This window comes from Corvus hawaiiensis, chromosome 1 (assembly GCF_020740725.1).
Source record: "Corvus hawaiiensis isolate bCorHaw1 chromosome 1, bCorHaw1.pri.cur, whole genome shotgun sequence".
NCBI lineage: Eukaryota > Metazoa > Chordata > Aves > Passeriformes > Corvidae > Corvus > Corvus hawaiiensis.
Window position 1 is genome coordinate 42459710 of NC_063213.1, and position 21445 is coordinate 42481154.

The 21445-nt window shown below is 35.0% G+C and overlaps 1 protein-coding gene across 4 annotated transcripts in view; it reads left to right on the forward strand.

Annotated features, from left to right (window-relative positions):
• ZNF385D (zinc finger protein 385D) overlaps positions 1-21445 on the forward strand; it is a 427739-nt gene that overhangs the window by 340399 nt on the left and 65895 nt on the right. For all 4 annotated transcript variants that reach the window (XM_048302099.1, XM_048302081.1, XM_048302090.1 and 1 more), the window contains one exon: positions 19393-19555. In XM_048302099.1, coding sequence (XP_048158056.1) covers positions 19393-19555 — 163 coding nt within the window. The remainder of the gene's footprint in view (positions 1-19392; positions 19556-21445) is intronic.

Below are 21445 nucleotides of genomic sequence, written 5' to 3' on the forward strand. Positions count from 1 at the left end.
GAAGACCCTCTTCCAGTTCTCTATTGTGACATTCATGGAAAAGTCTTCCTGTTTAAGGTGCAAGGAGAGAAAACTCTTCACTTCTTGCTCTGCACTTACTTGTACTTGAGGCAGTTTTCTCCTGTGAGCTTCTTCAGTCAACGTGCAAAGTGAGTCAGTCAACTCTAATAAGCAACTGAAATTTAAGAAAAAATGTGCTGGGGACTCTTTACAGAAACCACTTTCCAATAGCAAGTCCTCACTTAAAAGGAAATACTAATTTTAAATTCTTTGTTGTGCAGTCTTCATCTAGCTTTTTTTTTTTTTTTTGTCTAAGTTCTTACATGCACATTTATTTAAGAATTCATACAGTAGAGAATCTGAGATTCTAGATTATTAATAGTAGGGGCAGATAACAGATTTCACTGTAAAAATGTCAAAACATTGTCTGCTTCCAGTTACCAATCAGTGACTCCTGGTTCACTCTATTAGGCACTGATAAGGAAATAAAAAAACCCAAAGATGAAAAGACAGGGGTATATGCCAGTCGCCAGTCTGGTTTACAGAAAGAGTAGAGTGAAGAAAATGTGCAGCAAATAGTATTTTTCATCAAGCCTCCTCCCCCCACCCACCCCCCCCCCAATTCTTCTAAAAATGCATTAAGAGTAAATTTGTGCTTATACTTGGCTTTGGTTGATGATACTCTCTTCCAACACCCATAAAATATTTCCAAATATTGTTACACAGACTGTGGACACCTTTTTTTTTCCTCTTTTTGGTCAGTAAATTTGCAATCCCTGATGTACCAGTAATATATTCTTCTCCGTTGTATCTGTGCAGCCTCTTCTTGTAGCATATATAATGTTTCCTTTTGAAAGAACTGCTATTAAACACAACTGCCCCGATGTAAACAAATTCCACTTCAGAACCTTCAGGCCTGACTTTTTCAGCTCCCAAGTTCTTTTATCCCTCCTCTCATGTCTTTTACAGTCTCTGGAGATAGTGCTATTCTGGGTACTTACTTACACCAGAGCTAACAGCTGTGAGCCTTATCCTCTGAAGGAGTGGAAGTGCAACCTAATATGTCCTTTTAAAAGCCTTATATTGGAAGAAAAAAGCACATATTTGAACTATACTTTTGAGGGTGTATTGCCCACACTTGTGCATTTTTTTTTTTTGAGCTCAATTGAAAATGAAGTCTTTCAAGGTTTTAAATGGCTAAAGGGGACTTCTTTTCAGCAAAGAGTTCAATATGGCAGTTACACCTAACTCCCCCATGACCCTTAAAAGCTGAATTATGAATTCAAAACATGTATTTAAACTGAGGTAATGGTCTACTGGTAGAGCATACAGGTACTTTCATATATATAATTGTTTCATGAGGTGATCTCAAAGTATGATTTTAAAAATACAAGGCTTTATTCTGTTTCGTATTTAGATAGGTCTCATTGTATTGTGGTGGGATAACTTTAGATACAGATGCATAGCAAATGTACTGAATTAATTTATGTTAGCAATTTTTTGATGGGCATAAATGTTTCTTTTTATTCCTTAGGAAGGAGATTTTAGAAGGTAGTCTCTGAACAGGTTTTATCCTTTCCCCAGCATAGCCTATTTTCTCTGCATCAGCGGACTTGTCATGATAATCAACTTTTTTGTCCTAACCATCAATCACTCCTGATTATAGCTGGGGAGAAGTTCTGTTCTGTTGATCAGCCCATCAGCGCACATAATGTTACACCTGGAGACAAGTGAAAATCATCCCTTGGTGGGAGAATCACTTGCCTTCAATCCTTTTGTCTGAAGTATTTTAATTTACATTTAGAGTAATGAAATTGTCAGTGCTTGCTTTGATTTTATTATTTCTTTGACAAAAATAAGAAGTTCAGTTGATCTTTCCCTACATGATAGAAGAATGCTTTTCTATTTCAAATATCTTATGTTCTTTTTCATTATACAAATATTGCAATAATTGTAACTATGTAAATTAAAAATAGAATTGTTATGTGGTACTTCACTAGTACTCCTATATGCTAGTCCAGAATTTTTATAAAAGCTTTTTTGTTGGCTTTTAATCAGATATTTGGTTAAGGTAATATTAATCTTCAGTATTCAATTTATATGAAAGTTTTATAGCAAATTTCATAGCAATTAAATAATTAAAAACTAAAGCATTCTTTAAGGGATTCTTCTTATATTTTGGTCATTACTGTATAACACTTTTCTTTCCTTGTAATACAGGTGATTTTCAGATGTCACAAGAAAGGTGAAATTTCAGCTTGAGGAAACACTTTCTGTTTTTCTAGTAACTTCAATATGACTTTTAATTACTTGTCAGAATGATCATATGTAGTTTAAGTGTACCATTATTTTTTCACCTATGGTCAGTCTTTTATTTTAGGTATCTTTTCTAAATAATCATTGTCACAAGTTTGTCCTTTCACAATGCCAAAAAACCACAACCTATAAGACAAGTATAAATCTGATACTTCAAGGACTACAGGATGAAGTGTAAATGAAGAAGAAAGAATGTGACAGTGTGGGGTAATAAAGATTTGATTAGCAATCATGTTTTTACATAAAAGGTTTAATTAGCAATAGCTCATTTTCCTATTCCTGCTGGTCATTTTCAGGACAGTGATATATTGCTTTTTTGCAGTGAGCCACGCCACCCAATAGAAGGTGTTATGTTTTCATTAGCTGCAGACACTGCAACATTATTATCGCTCACCTTAGTCTACACATCGATACAAAGCCTGTCTAAATGTCATAATCCTATAAGCCAGTTGTATATGCAGTAATTTTAAAACCATAGGATATTTTCTCAGATGTTTTGTTTCTATTTAAATTGACGATAAAAGCAATAAATTGCAAATCAAACAATCACTGAGCCTCATTCCTTATAGTCTTTCTGCTTGAGTACCTTTTTTGCCAAATACAGAATTTCATCACGTGCATAGAAGTTGTTCTTCCAAAATAACAATCTGTTTATTTTTACGGTTTAGTAATTAATCTGAGCATATGGCATAATTTTTATTTTACATTGATCTACATTACCTTTTCAAAGATTCTCATCACTTATTATAATGACAGGATAGAAAATTATTTTTTTGTTATTAAATAGAGATTTTTAATGGGTTGTCATTAACACAATTCTAACCAAATAGCCCACCACAAGTTACCTGTCATTCTTCATTTTATTCTCTAGCATGTTTTTCACACCAGAGTCATATGTAGTGATAAACAGTTGTAATAAAGTAAATTTCTAATGTAAACACATTCTGGGAAGCAGCAATGAATGAGTAAGAATGTCTGAAGATGTCAGAAAACATGGAGTATATGGAAATAATTAACATTTTGGACACTGGAGGAATGAAGATTTTTTTATACATTTAACAGTACTTTCTTTTGTGTAATTTCCAGGGGCAAGGATTTTTATTCTAAAATTATTTGACATGCCTAATCTGTATCTCTTCAGTGCTTGAAAAGGCTATAAGAATAAAACTTCCTTCACAGGACAGCTAAGAAAATGAGCACCATGTATAAGTAAAAATGATTATCTGGCTATTCTTCTAGAGTCTGAGCCCCACGACCTGATTGGTGAGACCAGCCTTATTAGCAAGGTAGGCCACCATGGCGTGAGACACAGAGAGAAGCTTCTGATCTTTACAGATTTATTAGCTTCTCCTGTGCTAAATTATTGCTGTTGGAGGTGATGCTGCCACCAAAAAAAAAAAAAAAATGGCAAGAAATAAGGAGAGGACAGATATTCAGGAGAAGAAAGTAGCAGGATGCAGTGACATTCAGCAGTAGCAGTTATGAGGAGGAGGGACTGCATTGAGAAAACAAAGGTTGTGGTCCAGACACTGAGGTGTGTTGTTCTAAGGTATGCAAGAGGGAGAAGGAGCTATATAAGAGAAGAAATAAAGAACCAGCATTGAGTAACAGGTGTGATGATGCAGAGCAGGTGACCGATACATGGACAAAAAGGAGACTCTGATTCTGTCAGAGTTCATGATTAACATTTGGGATATAGTGATAGAAAGGGGTGATTTGAGAAATGGAAAGTAAAGTGGGAGAATGATTAGAGCCATCCAGGAACTATTAATGCTGAATGATCATAAAGATATTGGTTGAAACCCAAGAAGTCATCCCAAAGAAAGTGTGTCCAAGTCTGCAGCATAGAAAGGCTTGAAGACATAATCTTCAAATATTGAAATACATGACCCTGGCCAGTGCAAGTCTTTTTCCCTTTTTTTCAGCTGAGAGGATTTTTGTCATCCAGACATTCTTCAGCTTGGGTTACTTAGGATTCAGATCTTCTCCAAATTCAGCCTTGATTAATAGTTTTTTTCTCACTCACTGCTAAAACCTGTACCAAAATTAAGGTGACTGAAGTCTATCAGGTAGCTTTTTTCTGGTATTTGCCGTAAGGAATAATGAGAGAAGCAGTTCTAAAATAGTTCAAATGGGTAACTGATTTAAATCTGGATTTTTAAAATTTGCAAGGATTGTATATTATCTTTCTCAGAAATTCTACATGTATCCAAAAGATATTGATTTTGCTGTTCCCTGAACTGGAAAGTGAAGGCCAAAAAATATTTACCTACTTCTCCTACCACCGCCACTGATGTCCTCATGCTGGTGATTTGTTATGGCTGCTCCTGTCATGAATAGTAAGAGATTGATACACAGTGACAAGGTGTAGCAACTTAGAGTAATTGTACTATGAATTACAATTCAAATATTGAAGCTGATTGTTGCAGTCATAAGATTCTGTATTTAGTGGGTCTGATTCCTTTTTTCTATAAAAAGAGGTCCCACCAATTCTAAATATGCATTTCTAATTGAGTACCTGTATTCACAACAAACTGTGGCTATGAAGCAGGATTTTCCTTGGCTGAGTAACACTGAGGGTAACAGTGGCTCATTTTGTTTCAGTACATTGTTTATAGAACATGTTTTACATTAGGATAAGGCAGGGGCTCCTGGTGTTTCACTGAAAGCTCCTTTTGGTGTGTGCAAACATGCATTTCCAACCTGATAAGGGGTGATAACTGGTAAGTGATGGGTTGGCCCTTGAGGACATTTGGCTGGGGGAGAAGCACAATTTTCTTTTATCAGCACCAAAAGATAAATTCATAGGATGATGATTTTATCATTAACATCAAGTCATTTTCTGAAATTCTTGCATTGTAGATAACCACACATTCAGACATGTTATCACAGAATCCTAGAATCATTAAAAAAAAATCTCTGGAAAAGACCTCAAAGACCATCAAGTCCAACTAAACCATGTCCCCAAGTGCCACATCTGCACGTTTTCTGAAAACATAGAGATTAAATTCTGTTGCTGCCTCCTGGGGTAATACGCAGAGCCAGTGATGTGGTCTGTCTGATCAGATAAAGAAGGTAGAGGGTCTCTCCTATAAAATATCAGGGGATTTTAGACCCATGTTCCTGAACCTGTAGAAGTCATAGACCTGTTTGACTGACTGAAAGATGTTTGCATGTGACTGAATAAACACTTTGGCTATAGATTTAATCCATCATTCGCAAGGAACAGCTTGTCCTCCTACCATATTTGGACTAGTCAATGCTTTGGCGTAGCCTGAAAGCTCCTGATTATATTCCTGGCCAGTTGTCTGCCTAAAGTAACCTGTTAGAATTATCTTCTGTAGGCCTGAAGGTGCTAATACATCTTAAACCTCTCAGCTGGAGGTAATATACATTTTTATTGAAATGCAAAACACAGAAAGGAAGCCTACGGAGTAAAAGGAAGGACAGGTAGCCTGGGAAGGATGCAGAAAAATTGGGATACTGGTGGATGAGGAGCTCAGCATGACCTATTAATGTACATTTGTAGCCCAGGCAGACAACTGGTCGAGATTCCGCCCTTCTGTTCACTCTGGTGAGACCCCACCTGGAGTGCTATGTCCAGCTCTGGGACCCCCAACAGGAGAGTGGCATGGACTTGCTGGAGTGAGGGAGTCCAGAGGAGGCCATGAAAGTGACCAGAGGATTGGAGCACCTCTCCAATGAAGACAGGCTGAGAGAGTTGGAGCTGTTCAGTCTGGAGAAGAGAAGGCTCTGCAATGATCTTATTGCAGTCTTCCAGTGCCTAAAGGGGGGCCTACAAGAGAGCTGGAAAGGGATTATTTACAAGGACAGGACTAGGAAGGATGGCTTTAAACTGAGAGAGCTCAAGTTTAGATCAGATACTAGAAAGAAATTCTTTACTGTGAGGGTGGTAAAGCACTTGAACAGAGAAGTTGTGGATGGCCCATCCCGGGAAGTATTCAAGGCCAGGCTGCATGGGACTTTGCATAATCTGGTGTAGTGGAAGTTGTCCCTGGCCATGTCAGGGCTGTTGGAAACAGAAAATCTTTAAGATTCCTTACAACCCAAGCCATTCCAATTCTATGATGTGGTTGGTGGGGGAGATGGCACACAGAGGCACATCATCCAAAGCTGGGAGTGGAGGCCTCACCAGGCTCTGAGGAGAATGACATGCGCAGGCGCATGGTTCCAGCCATTAGCTCTGAAAGCCAGGAAGATGCCCTGGGAATGTTGATTTGTCTCAGGCAAGTTAATTTGCCTCAGGCAGATTTACATAACTTACTAGCAATATTTGTCACAATTTGGTAGATCATAGGAACCTCGCAGTTCCTTGCTTTTACAATAACAACGTTTGCTGTCTGGTATTGCCCTTCCAAATCCATGGTCTGAACTCACACCCTTAAGGTCTTTTCAAGGTAGGATCCTTGTTTTCTTGGTCTATCTAAGATTCATTCATGTCAGAATAACAGTCATTCTTGACATTATTTATACTATAAAGCACGTTCTTTGGGAGATAAATTGAGTTATTGCATTTATTTTTGTTACATTTTGTTTGTATTGCTATTATGAGATGGACTCAGATGTAATCTAGCTCCAGGATCAAAAGTATGAAATTATCTAAAATGGAAAAATGGTCTCACAAATTCAGTTGAGACTGTCTAATGATTATCTGCTTTCTTCTGATGTTATATTCCCTAGATATCATTACGTGGTGCTTCTGATACGCATTGTATCTTTATATCTGTCTATAAACTTCTGAGCAAATTATTTGCAACCCACTAGAAAAAGGACAATGGATTATGTCTCTCTGACAAAACTGTGTGTCTGTTATAGCTGGATGTTTGCTGGAGATATATATATATATCTCAAGTGTACTCCACACTGGAAAGCTTTCCATCTAATATTATACTTCTGGTGAGATGGCAGCTTTCCCATGCTGTGTGTGTAACTATAGATAAATAAATAAATAAATAAATACACATAAATAAATAAATACACATAATCTTCCTCAAACAGGTTTGCTGGAATATAAAAGAAATTGGAAAATATTCCCGTGGTTGTCTCTAGCAGTGTTAAGTAAAACCTAGTGAAAAAGAGCTGAAAAACAAACCAAGTCATTTCCATTTGAGCTAAGTTGTTCTGTTATTCTTAATTTTTATTTTTCACTATTCTTTAGCTTGTATTTATGCTGAGATACCAGTAGCATCTGAGTATTAGTATAAAGAGCCAACCAATATGATGCAGTTACTCAAAAAAATGCTATAGTGGGGGTAAGTGTTTAGCATATTCCAAGTTGCTTATGACGCAGTTCTGTGGTGAAAACACAACTCTTTTTCTCAGCTGATGTGTTTCTGTGATGTCCATTTGGTTTTGTTGGCTTAGTCAAAGGCTGTCCATCCATTTTTAAATTCCTCACACTGTGTCCAGATGGAGTATTGCACTTGCTTTCTATTGCCAGTCCAGGGTGAAATAACTGTCAGCATTTCTGTTGACTTAAGTGGTGCCAGAATTTCACCCACACGATCTAAACTTAACATGTTTGCTTTCTGTTTTGGTTTTATTTTTCTCTCTTTCATAGCAAGGAGGTCCTTGCAATTTCCAAAGGGCAAGGAAAATATCATGGTTCATTGTTTCTAGATTTTGGTGTATAATGATTTCATGAGCATGGATGTTGAAACAGTTGTAAAACTTGTGCCCAAATATTGTTTTGTTACAGGAAATGTAATGAAGTATATTAGCTGTGGTCAAAAAATAACTTTTGGATCAATATGATGGAGAACATGCATGTTAGGAAGGTAAACAGAACACAGCTGACATTTGAATAAATGAGCTAAAGTCCTTCTTTTGCAACAGGGCTTCTACAGTAATTTGCTAACTTCCTATCATGGGTGATTTCAACACAGATTTCCAAGGAGGTTGGAATATTGAAGTAAATAGCTCATTCTTGAGGATCTTTTGTTGTTTTTAACACATTGAATTAGATCATTACTGCTGAATATGTAGTGGAAAATAGCATCTGTTTACACTGCAGAATTATAAAAATTACCAGTAACAGAATAAGGAGCAATTTGCAAAAGGTAATCATATTTGTGCACTTATCTGCAAAAAATAACTCATTAATACATACCCAAGGGAAAAAGAACTACTGGTTATGCAATTTAATATTAGTGTTGAGCATAACATGTTAAAGAAAATTTTTAGGCCTCAGTTTTAAAACTTATAAAGCTATGAACATAAAACCATGGCTGTCCCGTATTGCTGCTTCATCTGTACTCAGTGGTGGTTGAACTCCAGAAAGCGTCCTGAAGCTCATTGTGCCCAAATCAGTTCAAACTGTCCATACACTCCAAATGTACACCACCAGCTTAGAAACCGATGAGATTTCCTTATTAAGAGTTCTGTCTTTATTTAGATAGAAGTTTTCTGTATGGTGTTCTACATCATATAAATTTAGGGTGCAGCAAAGCGCACTGAGGCATACTAATTGTCACAGTAGTGACTTGTCACAGACGTAAACTGAGTTTCAGTTCATCACTGGAGATGAAGTTAAAGATTCCTATTTCCATTTTGTTCAAAGAAGATTCAGAAATCTCTACAGCTTTTTACTAAAGAAATCAGTTTTCGAAAAGTAATTTTTTCGGGACTAGGGAAGACATGCTATCTTTTCCTTAGCCCTGTCATAACAAAAGGAAGAACAACATAAAAACAAGAAAGAACAAATTAATAAGTATAAATTAGTTAATTAATTTTGTGAATAGATACGGTGAGATCTGCCTGCTCCAAAAACTTTGGAGTCTCAGCATTAAATTTCAGTACCATTTGGAAATTTCACTCTTTAAGTAATCTCTGCCCAAACAAATGTCTTAGGTTTTAAAATCAGACAGGACTTTTATATCTGTCCAGTTTAATCTTTTTTTACATTATGCACCTTATGATTTCATATAGCTGTTCCAGTTTTGAACCTGCTAACCTGAGCTTGACTAGAGGAGATGAGAAGCATTAAAGCCAGTGTAGAAATATAGAACATTTCTAAGGCATTTGTCTTGTAACACTTCAAAATCTAAAATGTCCTGTTGATTTCAGAAGGACTGTTCTTATCCAGTAAAGTTCGTAGGATTGCAGCCAGTTTCTTTTAGCTTCAATAAGTATTTGGTTTTGGTCAATGGGAAAAAAACCAGTTTTTCAGATTTCAGTGTAATATCAGATAAGTAGAAAGGTTTGTAGGAAGGAGACAAAACATAACTGCAGTGTGAACAGTAAGTGGTGTCAGAATACTGCATTAAGTTTTGTGTGTTATTTGGTATCCCTAACCATGGCTTCCTACATAGAACCTAACAGCTAAGGAGTAAAAGATGTTGACTGGTCAGCTTTGGAAGGTATCATTGCCATTTCTGTATTGATGATAGTACAACAACCTACATGTCTCATTAAGTAAACCCCATTTTTCGGCCTTCACTACTTTTGGAGCAACTTGATCTATCCACATATTATGTATTACTTTAAGAACCAACGTATTAATTGATTTAATGACTAACTTGCCTCGCAAGCAGGTCTGTATGCTCTAGGTATGTGTTAAGGCAGTGATTCAAAGTACTGAGGCTCTGACCCTGTGATAGTTGGTAGAAGTGTGCTGGTGAACTTGAACGTATACACAGTATCTTGTGGACTTCACTGGGGCCCTGAATGTGTTCACAGAATCACCCAAGAGGGATTGAAAGGAAGGAAAAGAAACAAAAATATGTAAAGGAATAAATATAACTGTATTGTAGAGTGACCAATCTTCAAGTTCCTAGGCCTTATAAACCTTTGTTCCCTCTGGATATTTGGATTGTTTTTCTCAAAATATTTTCTCTCTGGCTAATTGTTTAGATAAAACTAGTTTTTAATGCAAATTTACTTCCATGGTATGGCACTAGTTTTTATTGCCACTTAGATATTTATGTTGTATTTATATTGATTCATTACATAAACCAATTTACTTTTGTTCCTAGTAAGTAACAGCATTTATTCATTTTATTTCTTTTACCTCTCTTTCATTTAAGGTGTATTCCTGCCTACAGAGAGAAGTCCTGTGGATACACCTATGTGGGACTTTTTGAGCAAATTACTGGCATAGGACTCTTTTAGACATACAAAGTATGTCTAAATAAGCGAACAACTAGTGAGCTGAGAGTTCTTTTATTCCAAGGAAACACATAGCCTCTCTTTGGTTGTTTCTGCACATGTAAGGCTTGGGTTGCTTTTGATATATGAAGAGAATGAAAGAATCTATAAATTCTTCCATCCTTAAATTATCAGTCTTTGTGCATCTGTGCAAACTTTTCACAGTGGAAAAGTTCACATAATATTTTACATATATTTACAGCCTTCTATAAGAAGGTTGGAGATTTAAACTGGGAAGCACCTAACTACAGTCAAGCTCACAAAAAATAGAGCTGTAATCAGGAAATTTGAGCATTTATGTTTCTTATTGTGGGTTTTGAATTTCTGCTTATGGGTAGGAGCTGATTTAAAGGACACTGGAAATGTTTACATTAAAATAATTATTGAAATATAAATTGAAAATCCAAAATGAAAAATCTGTGTAACTGTGTATTTGAGTGAAAGAATCAGAAAGTTGAATCAACATTTTTCTGAAGACAAATCTGAAATTTAAAAAGCTTCTAATAATTATAGTATTAAAAACAGTGATTTCAATAAGAGTATTAAGACTGTGTTTGGGAACAGTTGCAGTAACTCTGTGGACTCTCTCTTATGATTTTGTATGTAGAAGTCATATTAACTTGCTTGTAATTTCAAATATAAAGTTCAAATCATACGGAATTAATAATTAAACATGTACTTTTTAAGCTTTTCCTGTTTTCCATTAAATTTCTTGTAGTATCTTTCTGTCTCACCACTACTCTTCCATGATGCTTTGCTTCAGTCAAAAAATATCAGAAATTCAGAATTCAATGAGATTGCTATTGTGAACATAAACAGACAGAAATAGTTTCCTTGGCAACACAAAGCAGGTAAAAACACTCAGACAAGGTACTCTAAACCCACCTACGCAACTTTCTTTAGATACAAGTTCACAAGCTGCATGCAGAGGGAATCAAGTGGGTTTTTCTCAGACAGTGAAAAGTTTCTAAATTAGATGAGTCTCTGGGCAAGTAAGTGTATTTGTAGACCCTTGACTCCAATTAGCTGTTGTGAACCAACTCAGATTCAAACAGGTGCTGGCTCCATACCTACCACTGTCATTCCTTTGATAACACCAGAAAAGACTGAACTTTTCAACACTATGCAGAAAAATGATTTTATTTTAAATTCAACAATATCTGTTGTTTTCATTTGTGTAGAACCTGAATATTGAACTACATTTACAGTATTAACACAATGTATAAAAAATATGTGGGTGTGTCCACTGCTAGTGCAAGGAAGCTGGGGTACATTTCTACAAAATTACAGTATCTTGTATCATTTGTTCAAGTTCTCACTTTGGAATATGTCAATTCCAGATTCAAAACTGTAAACACATATATTATGTTTACTAAGCTGAATTAATGCCTACTTTATTTTATCATATGCATAGCTCATAGCAGTGTGTATCAGTTAGCTTTTTTTGTATTTCATTCTGAGATTAATCTGAGATTAATCACTTGGTTAATCTAAATGAAAAAAATACCAAATGAGTTTAATATTCTCTTGAAACTCTGACTATAATAAGATTTGCCATGGGGAAAATAAATGATGCTGCCAATTAATACAGTAAAGATGAGATTAAATGTTAATTTTATTGATGATACCAGTTTTCAAAAGACCATGTTTCAATCTCCCCATCAAAAGAGCACCCCTCTAAACAACTATATTGCTTTGGAAGACAGTATATATAAAATTCCAGATTCTAGAACTTGATAACCTTGTCAAAATATGCTTAAAACTGCTCTGTCTTAACAATAAAAAGGATAAAATAGATGGTAAAGCAAACAGCCTGTTTCTTGAATTTCAACATGTAACAAAATTTTTTTGTGCTGCATGAAGTACTGGTGTCCTTAGAAGAAAAATGTCAGGTATGGGAAGTGATTGATTGCTTGAGTTATCTTCCCTTCACTACATATATTTTGACACAGCATATGTCACCTCAGAATGTAGTGTTATATCTAGGCATTTTTCGTATCTTGCCTAAATCATTTCAGGTAATGTCACACTCAGTGGCAGTTTACAGTACAAGCAGATGCATGGTCATAAAAATACGGTCTTGTGGAACAAGTGATGTTAAGTACAAAATTTTGACCTTCTTCATCTGACCAAGATAAAATGAGTTTTGCTTTCCATAATGAAAATATGGTATTCCTTTCCATAAGGAAAATTAAATTGATTCTACTATACAATGGATGATTTTACCATAAGAATGGTGTTGATGCCAATCTCTCACAATGTGATGCAGACTCTTGCCAGGTGCAGTCTCTCACCATTATAGCAATGGCTCTGGAAGAAGCCCAAAAACAGGGAGTGGGATAGAGCAGCTTTATTAATGCAAAGGTGCTAGTGAGTTCAGGAAGCACTCATTCCCTCTGATCAGTGAGTCTCAGAGTACATTCATGGGTATATGGAATAGATGCTTTAGGAAGGAGAAGAGGGGGTAGAAAGGTTTTCTTTCCATAGAAAGATAAATACAAGGGAAATAACATTTTGGGATATTTCATTCTGCCATAATAAGGGAGAAATATTTTTGGGTTTTTTCTACAGAAAAGACCTTTTTGGTACTTGACCTGTTACTGTATATTTGGTTCTAGGGAAAGGGGCAAATTGATTAATCATAGTTTAAGGGGCAAACCCCTTCTCTCAGAACATAGCTGAAAGAAGTCATATTACGCATATCCTTGGTGTTTAGTACCACAATTACATCTGAGTGCATAAAGTACTTAGATTATAGAGAGGTATTGTGATAGACTGCACAAAAAATTTAAGTGACACAACTCAGAAGATAAAGGTAAGCTTAGCAGAAGGTAGAAATAATGATAGGCAATGTTTATCTGCACCATAATTGACTACAGATTGAATTTGTATATATCAGGCAGAAGCTGGGATACTTGTTCAATATGAGACATGTCATCATGTTGACATCATCTTTAAAAATTACTTTACATGTTTTCAATCAATCTCCTATTCTGCAAAGGCTTTCACAGGTAATTTTTTCTTTCTTGTACAGTGTCTGTGAAACTGCTGAAGTCCGTGGAGATTTTCTGTCTTCTAGAAAGGAAGCACAGGACTTTTGTGTAATCCTGAATTTCCCATGTGCACTCACAGGGAAAACAAAATAGAGGGCCTTGTAAGAAAGTATTTTTTAAAATTTAATATAGCCTCAAGTAAAATCTTACCTACTAAATAGAGTAACAACATCCCCATGAAAAAGACTGCACAATCCTCTACACAATTTTTTAGCTGTTTCTCACAGTTAGAGCCCTGCTTTAGCCTGAACCAAGTGTTGGGCATCTCAGGGCAGTTAGACTTTCTTGCTGTAAACTTCTCCAGTTTAATTACTGGAAAAGTTCCATAGAGATCAGCGCTGGTTTTGTAAATAGCACATAACTAGTAAAATACAGATGTCTCAGCTGCATACTGCAACCTTCCCTGGGCAGTGCTGTCATCACTGGCTGGCCAGGCTTTGGAGTCATTAGAAAAAAATGACATGCTTGTTCCAACAATAAAAAGGTCATTTGAATTTTATCACTTTCTTGTGTGCTTAGGACATCAGTAAAATTATTTTTCAAATACTTATTGAAGGCCCAACTATAGGAAAACATTTGTACTCAGAGATTATTATAATGTGTAGCATAGCCATCACACAAGCAATTTCCCTGACTTCATCAAGCACAGAAGCCTTCTTGGCTTATGCAGTTAAGTATTATTGTTTTCCATGTGTGCCCAGCTCACTGACAGTATTAGTTCGAACTAGGAATCTAATTTTTTTTGTTGTTTTAGAGCTTTTTGTTCTGGAGAATCCTGACATCAGCTGCAGATGTATTAGCCAAAATTACTACTATTGTATTGGGAATAATAGCAGAGGTGATGGTAGCATCCAGTAGCTGGTAAAAAAAAAGAGATGGCATGATCTTCTGAAGTCCCAGACAGACAGAAAAGACTTTCCAGCACTCTCAGTCCTTGTTTGGTGCTTTCTTAGGGTGCAGACAAACTGCAGCCTTGCTATTAATCGGCCAGATAAAAGCATGGAGGAGAGCACTGTCCACAATGAACATCTTTCAAAATGCATTGTGAAATGAGAAAGACATAATGCAAGATATTTGAATTTAATTTTGTGAGGAAGAATCAGTGGAACATATTCACTACACCTTTTGCAAAAAGTTTCTTTTATTTGAACTGGCTTTCATTATGAAGGCATTGCCTAGAGGGAATGATTAAGGCAGGAAAACAATCTCTAAGAAGTAGGGTAATATGATGTGGATCGGGAGGGATATGAAAAAGAAGATGCAGTGCTGCAAAGTTAAAAACTCTCTGAGAATAGGACGAGACCTGGTTTTTGTCTCAGTGCAAAAATTAAGTGCAATGTTTTTGTTGGACCAATGCCTAAAGAACGTAAGTGAGAAGGCAAAGAATCCACTGAAGTACATTAGTGAGGCAGACAAACTTATTTTGAAGACTTCCATGTAGATATGTTGGCTGTAATTGTAAGAGAATACTGTCTGGATTGTTTAAAACATTTCATCTCTCTCAGTGTATTTTACACATTTCAATTTGCTTGGTAATATGATGTCCTGATGGTGATTGTGGTACAATACTGCACTTAAGCAAAGAAAATACAGCTGAGTTTTTACACTACAGCTCTATTTTCTGTTTACATCTGCATATAGAATTTTTATTCTTTTATGGTATGTTTGTGTCTCTGTGGTTAAAACATATATTTAAATATCTAGACAGGTTTTATAGACAAATCCTTTTTATATTTGAGCAATTTGTCAAGGTTATAAAATGTATGGATTAGAAAGGTCCCTGATTATTCAACACAGATACGTGGAACCAGAAGAAAATATTAGGAGATGCTTAAATTGACTTGTACTGATCAAATAGTCAGGAAGTCGTGACAAATAACACTGAAAAGTGATTTGCTAGTAGACATCTTGACACTTTACTGAAGTAGTTCCCACAGACCAAAGTTTGTCTACGTGTCATTTTCAGAATCAGGGCCCTCAGAATTTCTTTAAGGATCCTTGAGTTTTCAACTTAGATACAAAATAGTAATAAATATTATTATAGTCACATGGTATATTTATATAATTATATTAGCTATATTATTTTATTATTAGATTTCATGTTCTTTATATATGACATAACTATATATTATTATAATAAATAATAATAAAATAATTTTTACTTTTACATTGGACATATTTTTTAAGAATGGATATAGTTTCCTAAAGTTCTCTATAACACTGCACCAGCAATATTTGACATACTTCTGACGCTTCATCACTGACTTGGTTACACATTAGCTGACAGTGACTTGTCTTCACAGTGCTAGGGCTAATTCTGTGCATCAAACATGAAAACTATGATGAAGGAAGAAAGTAAGCTCTTTCCTAAAGTATTCTTCTAAAGTATTCTTTTGTAATCATAATAAGAAACTAAATTTAATATTAAAGAGTTTTTAGGATAACTGATTATGAAGTGTTCTGTAGTAGTGGGGATTTTTTTTTCCAGTGAGAGAACATCTGATTTTAGATCAGTTGTTTCTAAAGGAAACTGTCTTCTACCAAAATGACCAATTTAAAAAGTCAGTATCCCTTTATAAAACATGGAAAGGGAAATTCTCCTTTGATTCCTTTTGGCTTCTGTAGATGTATATAAATATGTAGCTATATATAAACTAAATGTGTAGATATATATAAGCTCTGCTCATCTCTTAGCACAGCTTCATAAGGTAATAAAAGCATGTATAAAACATTTATATATTAACTGCTTGGGTTTTGCAACTGTTGAACTATGAGATGTTCCAGAAGGAGACCCTTCTTACCTTTCAGTCTCTTCATTCAGTTAAGCATCATGGTTGGCAGCAAAAACTAGGTCTAACTTGTTTCTCACTCTTCTGCTCTCTCCTATTATTGCTTAATTCAGCATGAAAGTTGGGAATAATTACATTTTATGATCTATCTTGGTTTTGTATTCATTCTACAAGTAAATACTACTTAAGGAACGATTTTTATAGGCTACAAGTAAAAGCCATTTAAGCAGTGAGGATTGTTTTGGTCCTCTTATGGCTGCAAGAAATGATTCAGTGAGGTACCATATTTTATGTTGCTTTGCTGAAAAATATATTTATGGATATTTTTCCATTTCCTACATCTTACTCCTGCAAGAAAAGATAATGACAGACCTCTTTTTTTTTTTCTTTTTTTTGTCTTTTTAATTAGGGTTCCAGTTCAGTTGTAAAAGTTCAGCATAATCTAATTTGGAGCTGGTTAAATGCTTAGGAGCAATTTGTTTGCTCTCACATAGAACTCTCATTAACATGCCATCTACAGTTATATTGAAACAAGCTCAGATGGCTTCATGTCCCCACAGAGGAAGGAGGTTTAAACTTTGAATAAAAAGATTTGAAGGTCTTATTTAAGTAGAGGCTGGGTGAACTGTCAGCACTCTGTGGGAAGTGAGTTATGGACAACTCTGTGTAGCAGCCATCATACCTGTAAATTTGAGCAATGTGTTTCCACTTTAGAGCAATTTCATTCATATATTTCATAGCAATGAAAAGGTCACCAATTTCTATATAGGCCCTCATTGTATATTCCTTCAGCATCCAACATACAACTTGAGATGAGCTTTGTGGAACTATAACTGTGAGAATTTGGAGAGAACTACGGGTGCAGAAGAATTAAACTTGGGGTTCTCTGCCAACAATTCTGTGAAGAAAGTTGAGATCTGTATCAAACTACTATCAGTATTCATAATTCTGTAGTAAGGACCATGTTATGACTATGTTTCGATGTTTGACTAGTGACACTATTAGTTAGGGAAAACAAGTGCAGTCAGAATCTGAAGCTGACTGATGATTAAATTTGACTAGAAACTCTGAAAATAGCTGACATGATAGCAACATGAGGGTGTACAGTATTTTGTCATTTTTAATGTGTCATTGTAACTTAACACTGGTCTTTTGATTTGATTATAATTAACATCCTCTGACTGTTTGTATTTGGCTTACAGTATGTCTCAATGTTATGTGTTGAGAATTGTAAAAGGTGCATGATTGTGCTGTTTCTGTTCAAGTTGTTTCTAATTAAAAACTTCACTGTCCAGTGTTCTTTCAATAAGGGTACCTAATACAATATTTGCATTATTTTAGGTATAGAGAAACTGGCTTTTCAACCTAACTGAATGATGCATCTCAATATACAAGAGTGTATGTGTGGGTATATATCTATGCATATATACACCTACACATATATTGTTAATTGGTTTTAGACAAGGTCTCTCACTTCTTTCCTACTCACCTTACACTTCTCAAATCTCAGGCATCTGGAAGGAATCAAGACTTTTCATGTAAGCTAAAAGTCATAATTCTCAGAAATAATATGCTTCCTTACAGTGATGGTCACTAGAACTCCTCTCCCCCAAAATTCAGCACATCAAATAGCATTAAATAATGGTCTAATGCCAAAGAAATGCCAGATAATGCAGGATTCTTCTACCTGCATGAGCAGCTTAGAGATTGGAATGACTGTGTCTTTTTATCCCTTTTTGATAACTTTAGTTTTGTAGCCACTAAATTCCATATATGTTTTTATTCTTTTGATTTCACAGTAGAAAGCATTTACCTTCCTTTATGTTCTAAGTATTTTCTACTGTTTAATGTTTTCTAAAAAGAAGATATTAACCTTTATGGGTCCTTGAGCTGACCCAGAATTGTTGCTTTTAATTTTTTTCAATTCTCTAGTAGCTAAATTTTGATTACATTTCTAAAGTCTTAACTTCCCTTTCAAGTAATAAAGGAGTTACTTACCATGAAGTTTGAACTTCAAAAGTAAAGATATAAGCAATTTTTCATGTTGTTAACTTATCAACTGAAAGACTATCTTTCTTATAAAACTTTAAATAATTAGGGAAGAAATAAACTCTGAATATTCATCCAAATTCTAGTGGTTTTTGTATAAGGTTTAATCTAATAGTTCAAATACTTTTCTTAAAATATATTTGCACATATAGTAAATGAAAAAATTTGATAATAACTCTTGAAATAATAAAGTTATTTTCAGTGTAATGCATGAATTTTAATAGCAGCACATATACAAATCTATTTTAGCTTAAAGATATGAAGTAGCCAAAATATATTTGGGACTGTGACAGGATTTGTGGGAGCTTTCTCCTTTGAAAGGATGCTCCTGGCTTTGAATTTCAAACACTACCTTTTGTAGCAGGTGGACAAAAGTAATCCTCTTTTTTTTTTTTAATTTTTTTTTTTTTATTTTTAGAAAGCCAGATAATTTCATTTCTGCCTCACATTCAGTTAAGTCTTTAGTGATGGGCTTTGAAGGTGTGTTTTATATTTTGCTTTCTTTTGGTTGGGGTTTAGTTTTGGGCTGGGTATTTTTGATTTGTTTTTTACTTTCAGTCTTTGCTGAGAAGTTGCTGATACCACTATTAGTAGTAAACTGTTCTTTGAAGAAAGCTTTGACAAAAATTCTAGTTTGAAATAGAAACTGGAAAAGTACAAAGCTGCTGGGAGGAGAGTACCGTCCTCCCTGTTGCCTGAGAATTATTTTTTTTCATGTGAAAGTAACATAAATCTTAATAGAAAAACTCATGGTAGCAAGGTAGACTAAAACAACCTAATTTTGGTCTGAAAGTAATCTACTGTTATACAGTAATATACTGTATTTATTGAATTGCATTGCTCTAGTATTTTTCCATTGTTTTTCAAGCATCATTCTAATTATAGTTTTCTGTTTGGTCACTACTCGGATAATGTAAGTGGTACCCATTATTGAAAGGTAGTCTGTATTTGTACTAATACAGAGAATGCCAGTTTAGAAATGAGCCTGATTGCATGGTTCATTTTGTTCTCCTTTGTAGAGCCAGGCTGCGGCCCACTACAAAGGCACTAAACATGCCAAGAAGCTCAAAGCACTGGAAGCCATGAAAAATAAGCAGAAATCTGTTACTACCAAGGACAGCGCAAAGACTGCCTTCACTTCCATCACTACCAATACCATCAATACCAGCTCTGACAAAACAGGTTAAGCGACAATCTTTGTTGGTTCCGTTTGGTTTGGTTTTGGTTTGGTTCGTAGTTTTATTTTTCTCGTTTAATTCCATGTCTGTTTGGTTATGTGCTTGCCACATTGATTCATGCTCGATCCATCTTTCTGTGTGATATTGCTTTAAGTCCCTTCAGTAGGCTGGTGAGAGTCTGATAGTCATGTAGCCAATTTCTCCTAGTGAAAAGAGGCTTGACATTCTTTTTGCGATGGAATGCAATACTCATTACTTGATTAACATATCAACTGATCTAACGTCCTGGTCTGTATGCACTATCTCTCTATCAATAATTATATATGGCACATTTCTTTTAAGCACAGTGTAACAAATTGCACTATTTGTGTCTAGAAGCCTCTTTAAAAGCATTTTCAGTAAAAACCTAATTTTCATAAATTTCAAACATTGCATTATTTTTTTAAAATGGCTATTGCATGGTTTTGAATTGGAAAAGAGCTGTATAACCTCTCTTCCACATAATCAGGTAAGTGCTATTGATGCCAATTATTCTGCTTAAATGAGTCTTCATACTGAAATAATAGCCCTTAAATTGTTGTGTGGGTAAAAGTTACTCCTTTGCAAATAAAATCTATGTATTTGTAAAGTCAACAGGATTTGGTTGAGATTGCATTTTAAATATGCAGCTATTGTTGGAAATTTCAAAGGAAGGTTGTAAGGTACCTGAGAGGTAGTTTGGTGTCTCACAAAGTATGACTGCTCTTGTGCACAAAGGGATACAGTTTCCATATTTAGGCATAACCAGTCCCATTCCCCAAGCAAGGCAAAAATAACCAAAAAAAAAAAAAAAAAAAAAAAAAAAAAAAAAGCCAAAGCTGTGAAACATCAGAGACCTACCTACTGATGCTGAAAACTGGTCATTTGGAACCACTTCTGATCCAGTAAGTTTAGCATTGTAAATAGATGTGCACTAACCAACTATAACATAACAGAAAAGTACCTTGCAGGCATGTGTAGTACTTTGTTGAAGATACATCTTCACTATATTTGTTATAGACAGATACCTCTATGTCCATCTCTCTCTATAAATATGTTTATCTTAGTTATAACTCATTATTATTGACAGCATATTTTTTTATGGAGATTTATAACCTAATTATAATGGGATGACTTTAAGGAATATTTGCTACATTTTTTTTGTCTTTTTTACCACAAAAAAGAAAAAGAAAATATTCTGAGGTTTTTGTGTGATGAAAGAAATTAAGTGTGGGAAAATAGGAACAATGTCAAAAGTTATTTGGGAAAATATGTGTTTCTAAATATACAAATAGCTTTAAAAGTTTCTTATGCTATTATGTGTTGAGATATTTAGAACAGGAAGGAGACTGTTGTGTGAAAAGAGTGATTTATTGTTTACCGAATATGATCTAGTGGTTGAAGACAATAACTGAAGAAAAGAAAGATTTTTTTAAAACTTTAAACTGTATTATTCAAAAGCTTTTATCTTATGCTGTGTAAGTTTGAAGGATTTTCCAATGTGCTTTAAAACCAGTCTGAGTTTTTCTATCAAGCTTTGAATTAGATCCCTGAGAAGATATATGAACTGTCCTGTATCCAAGGTCAGTAGTCCAAATCTGTTTTTGTATCAGCATAAGTAAGAAAATATCAGAAATCCAGTTGCACACTTAAGCAATGGCCTGTGCAGGAGTTTCTTCTGCTTTATGCAGTGTCTGCGAACTCCTGGATTAATTTCATAGAATGTGTGTAAACATACGTGTATGTGTATGTATACATATATTTATTCTATGTTAGAAATACTGACCTTAATGGGGTTCTAAAAGACACATATTGATGTTAATTGACAAGCAACCAAAAATCTTCCAATTTCCTAAAATATTGAGAGCCATGTTCA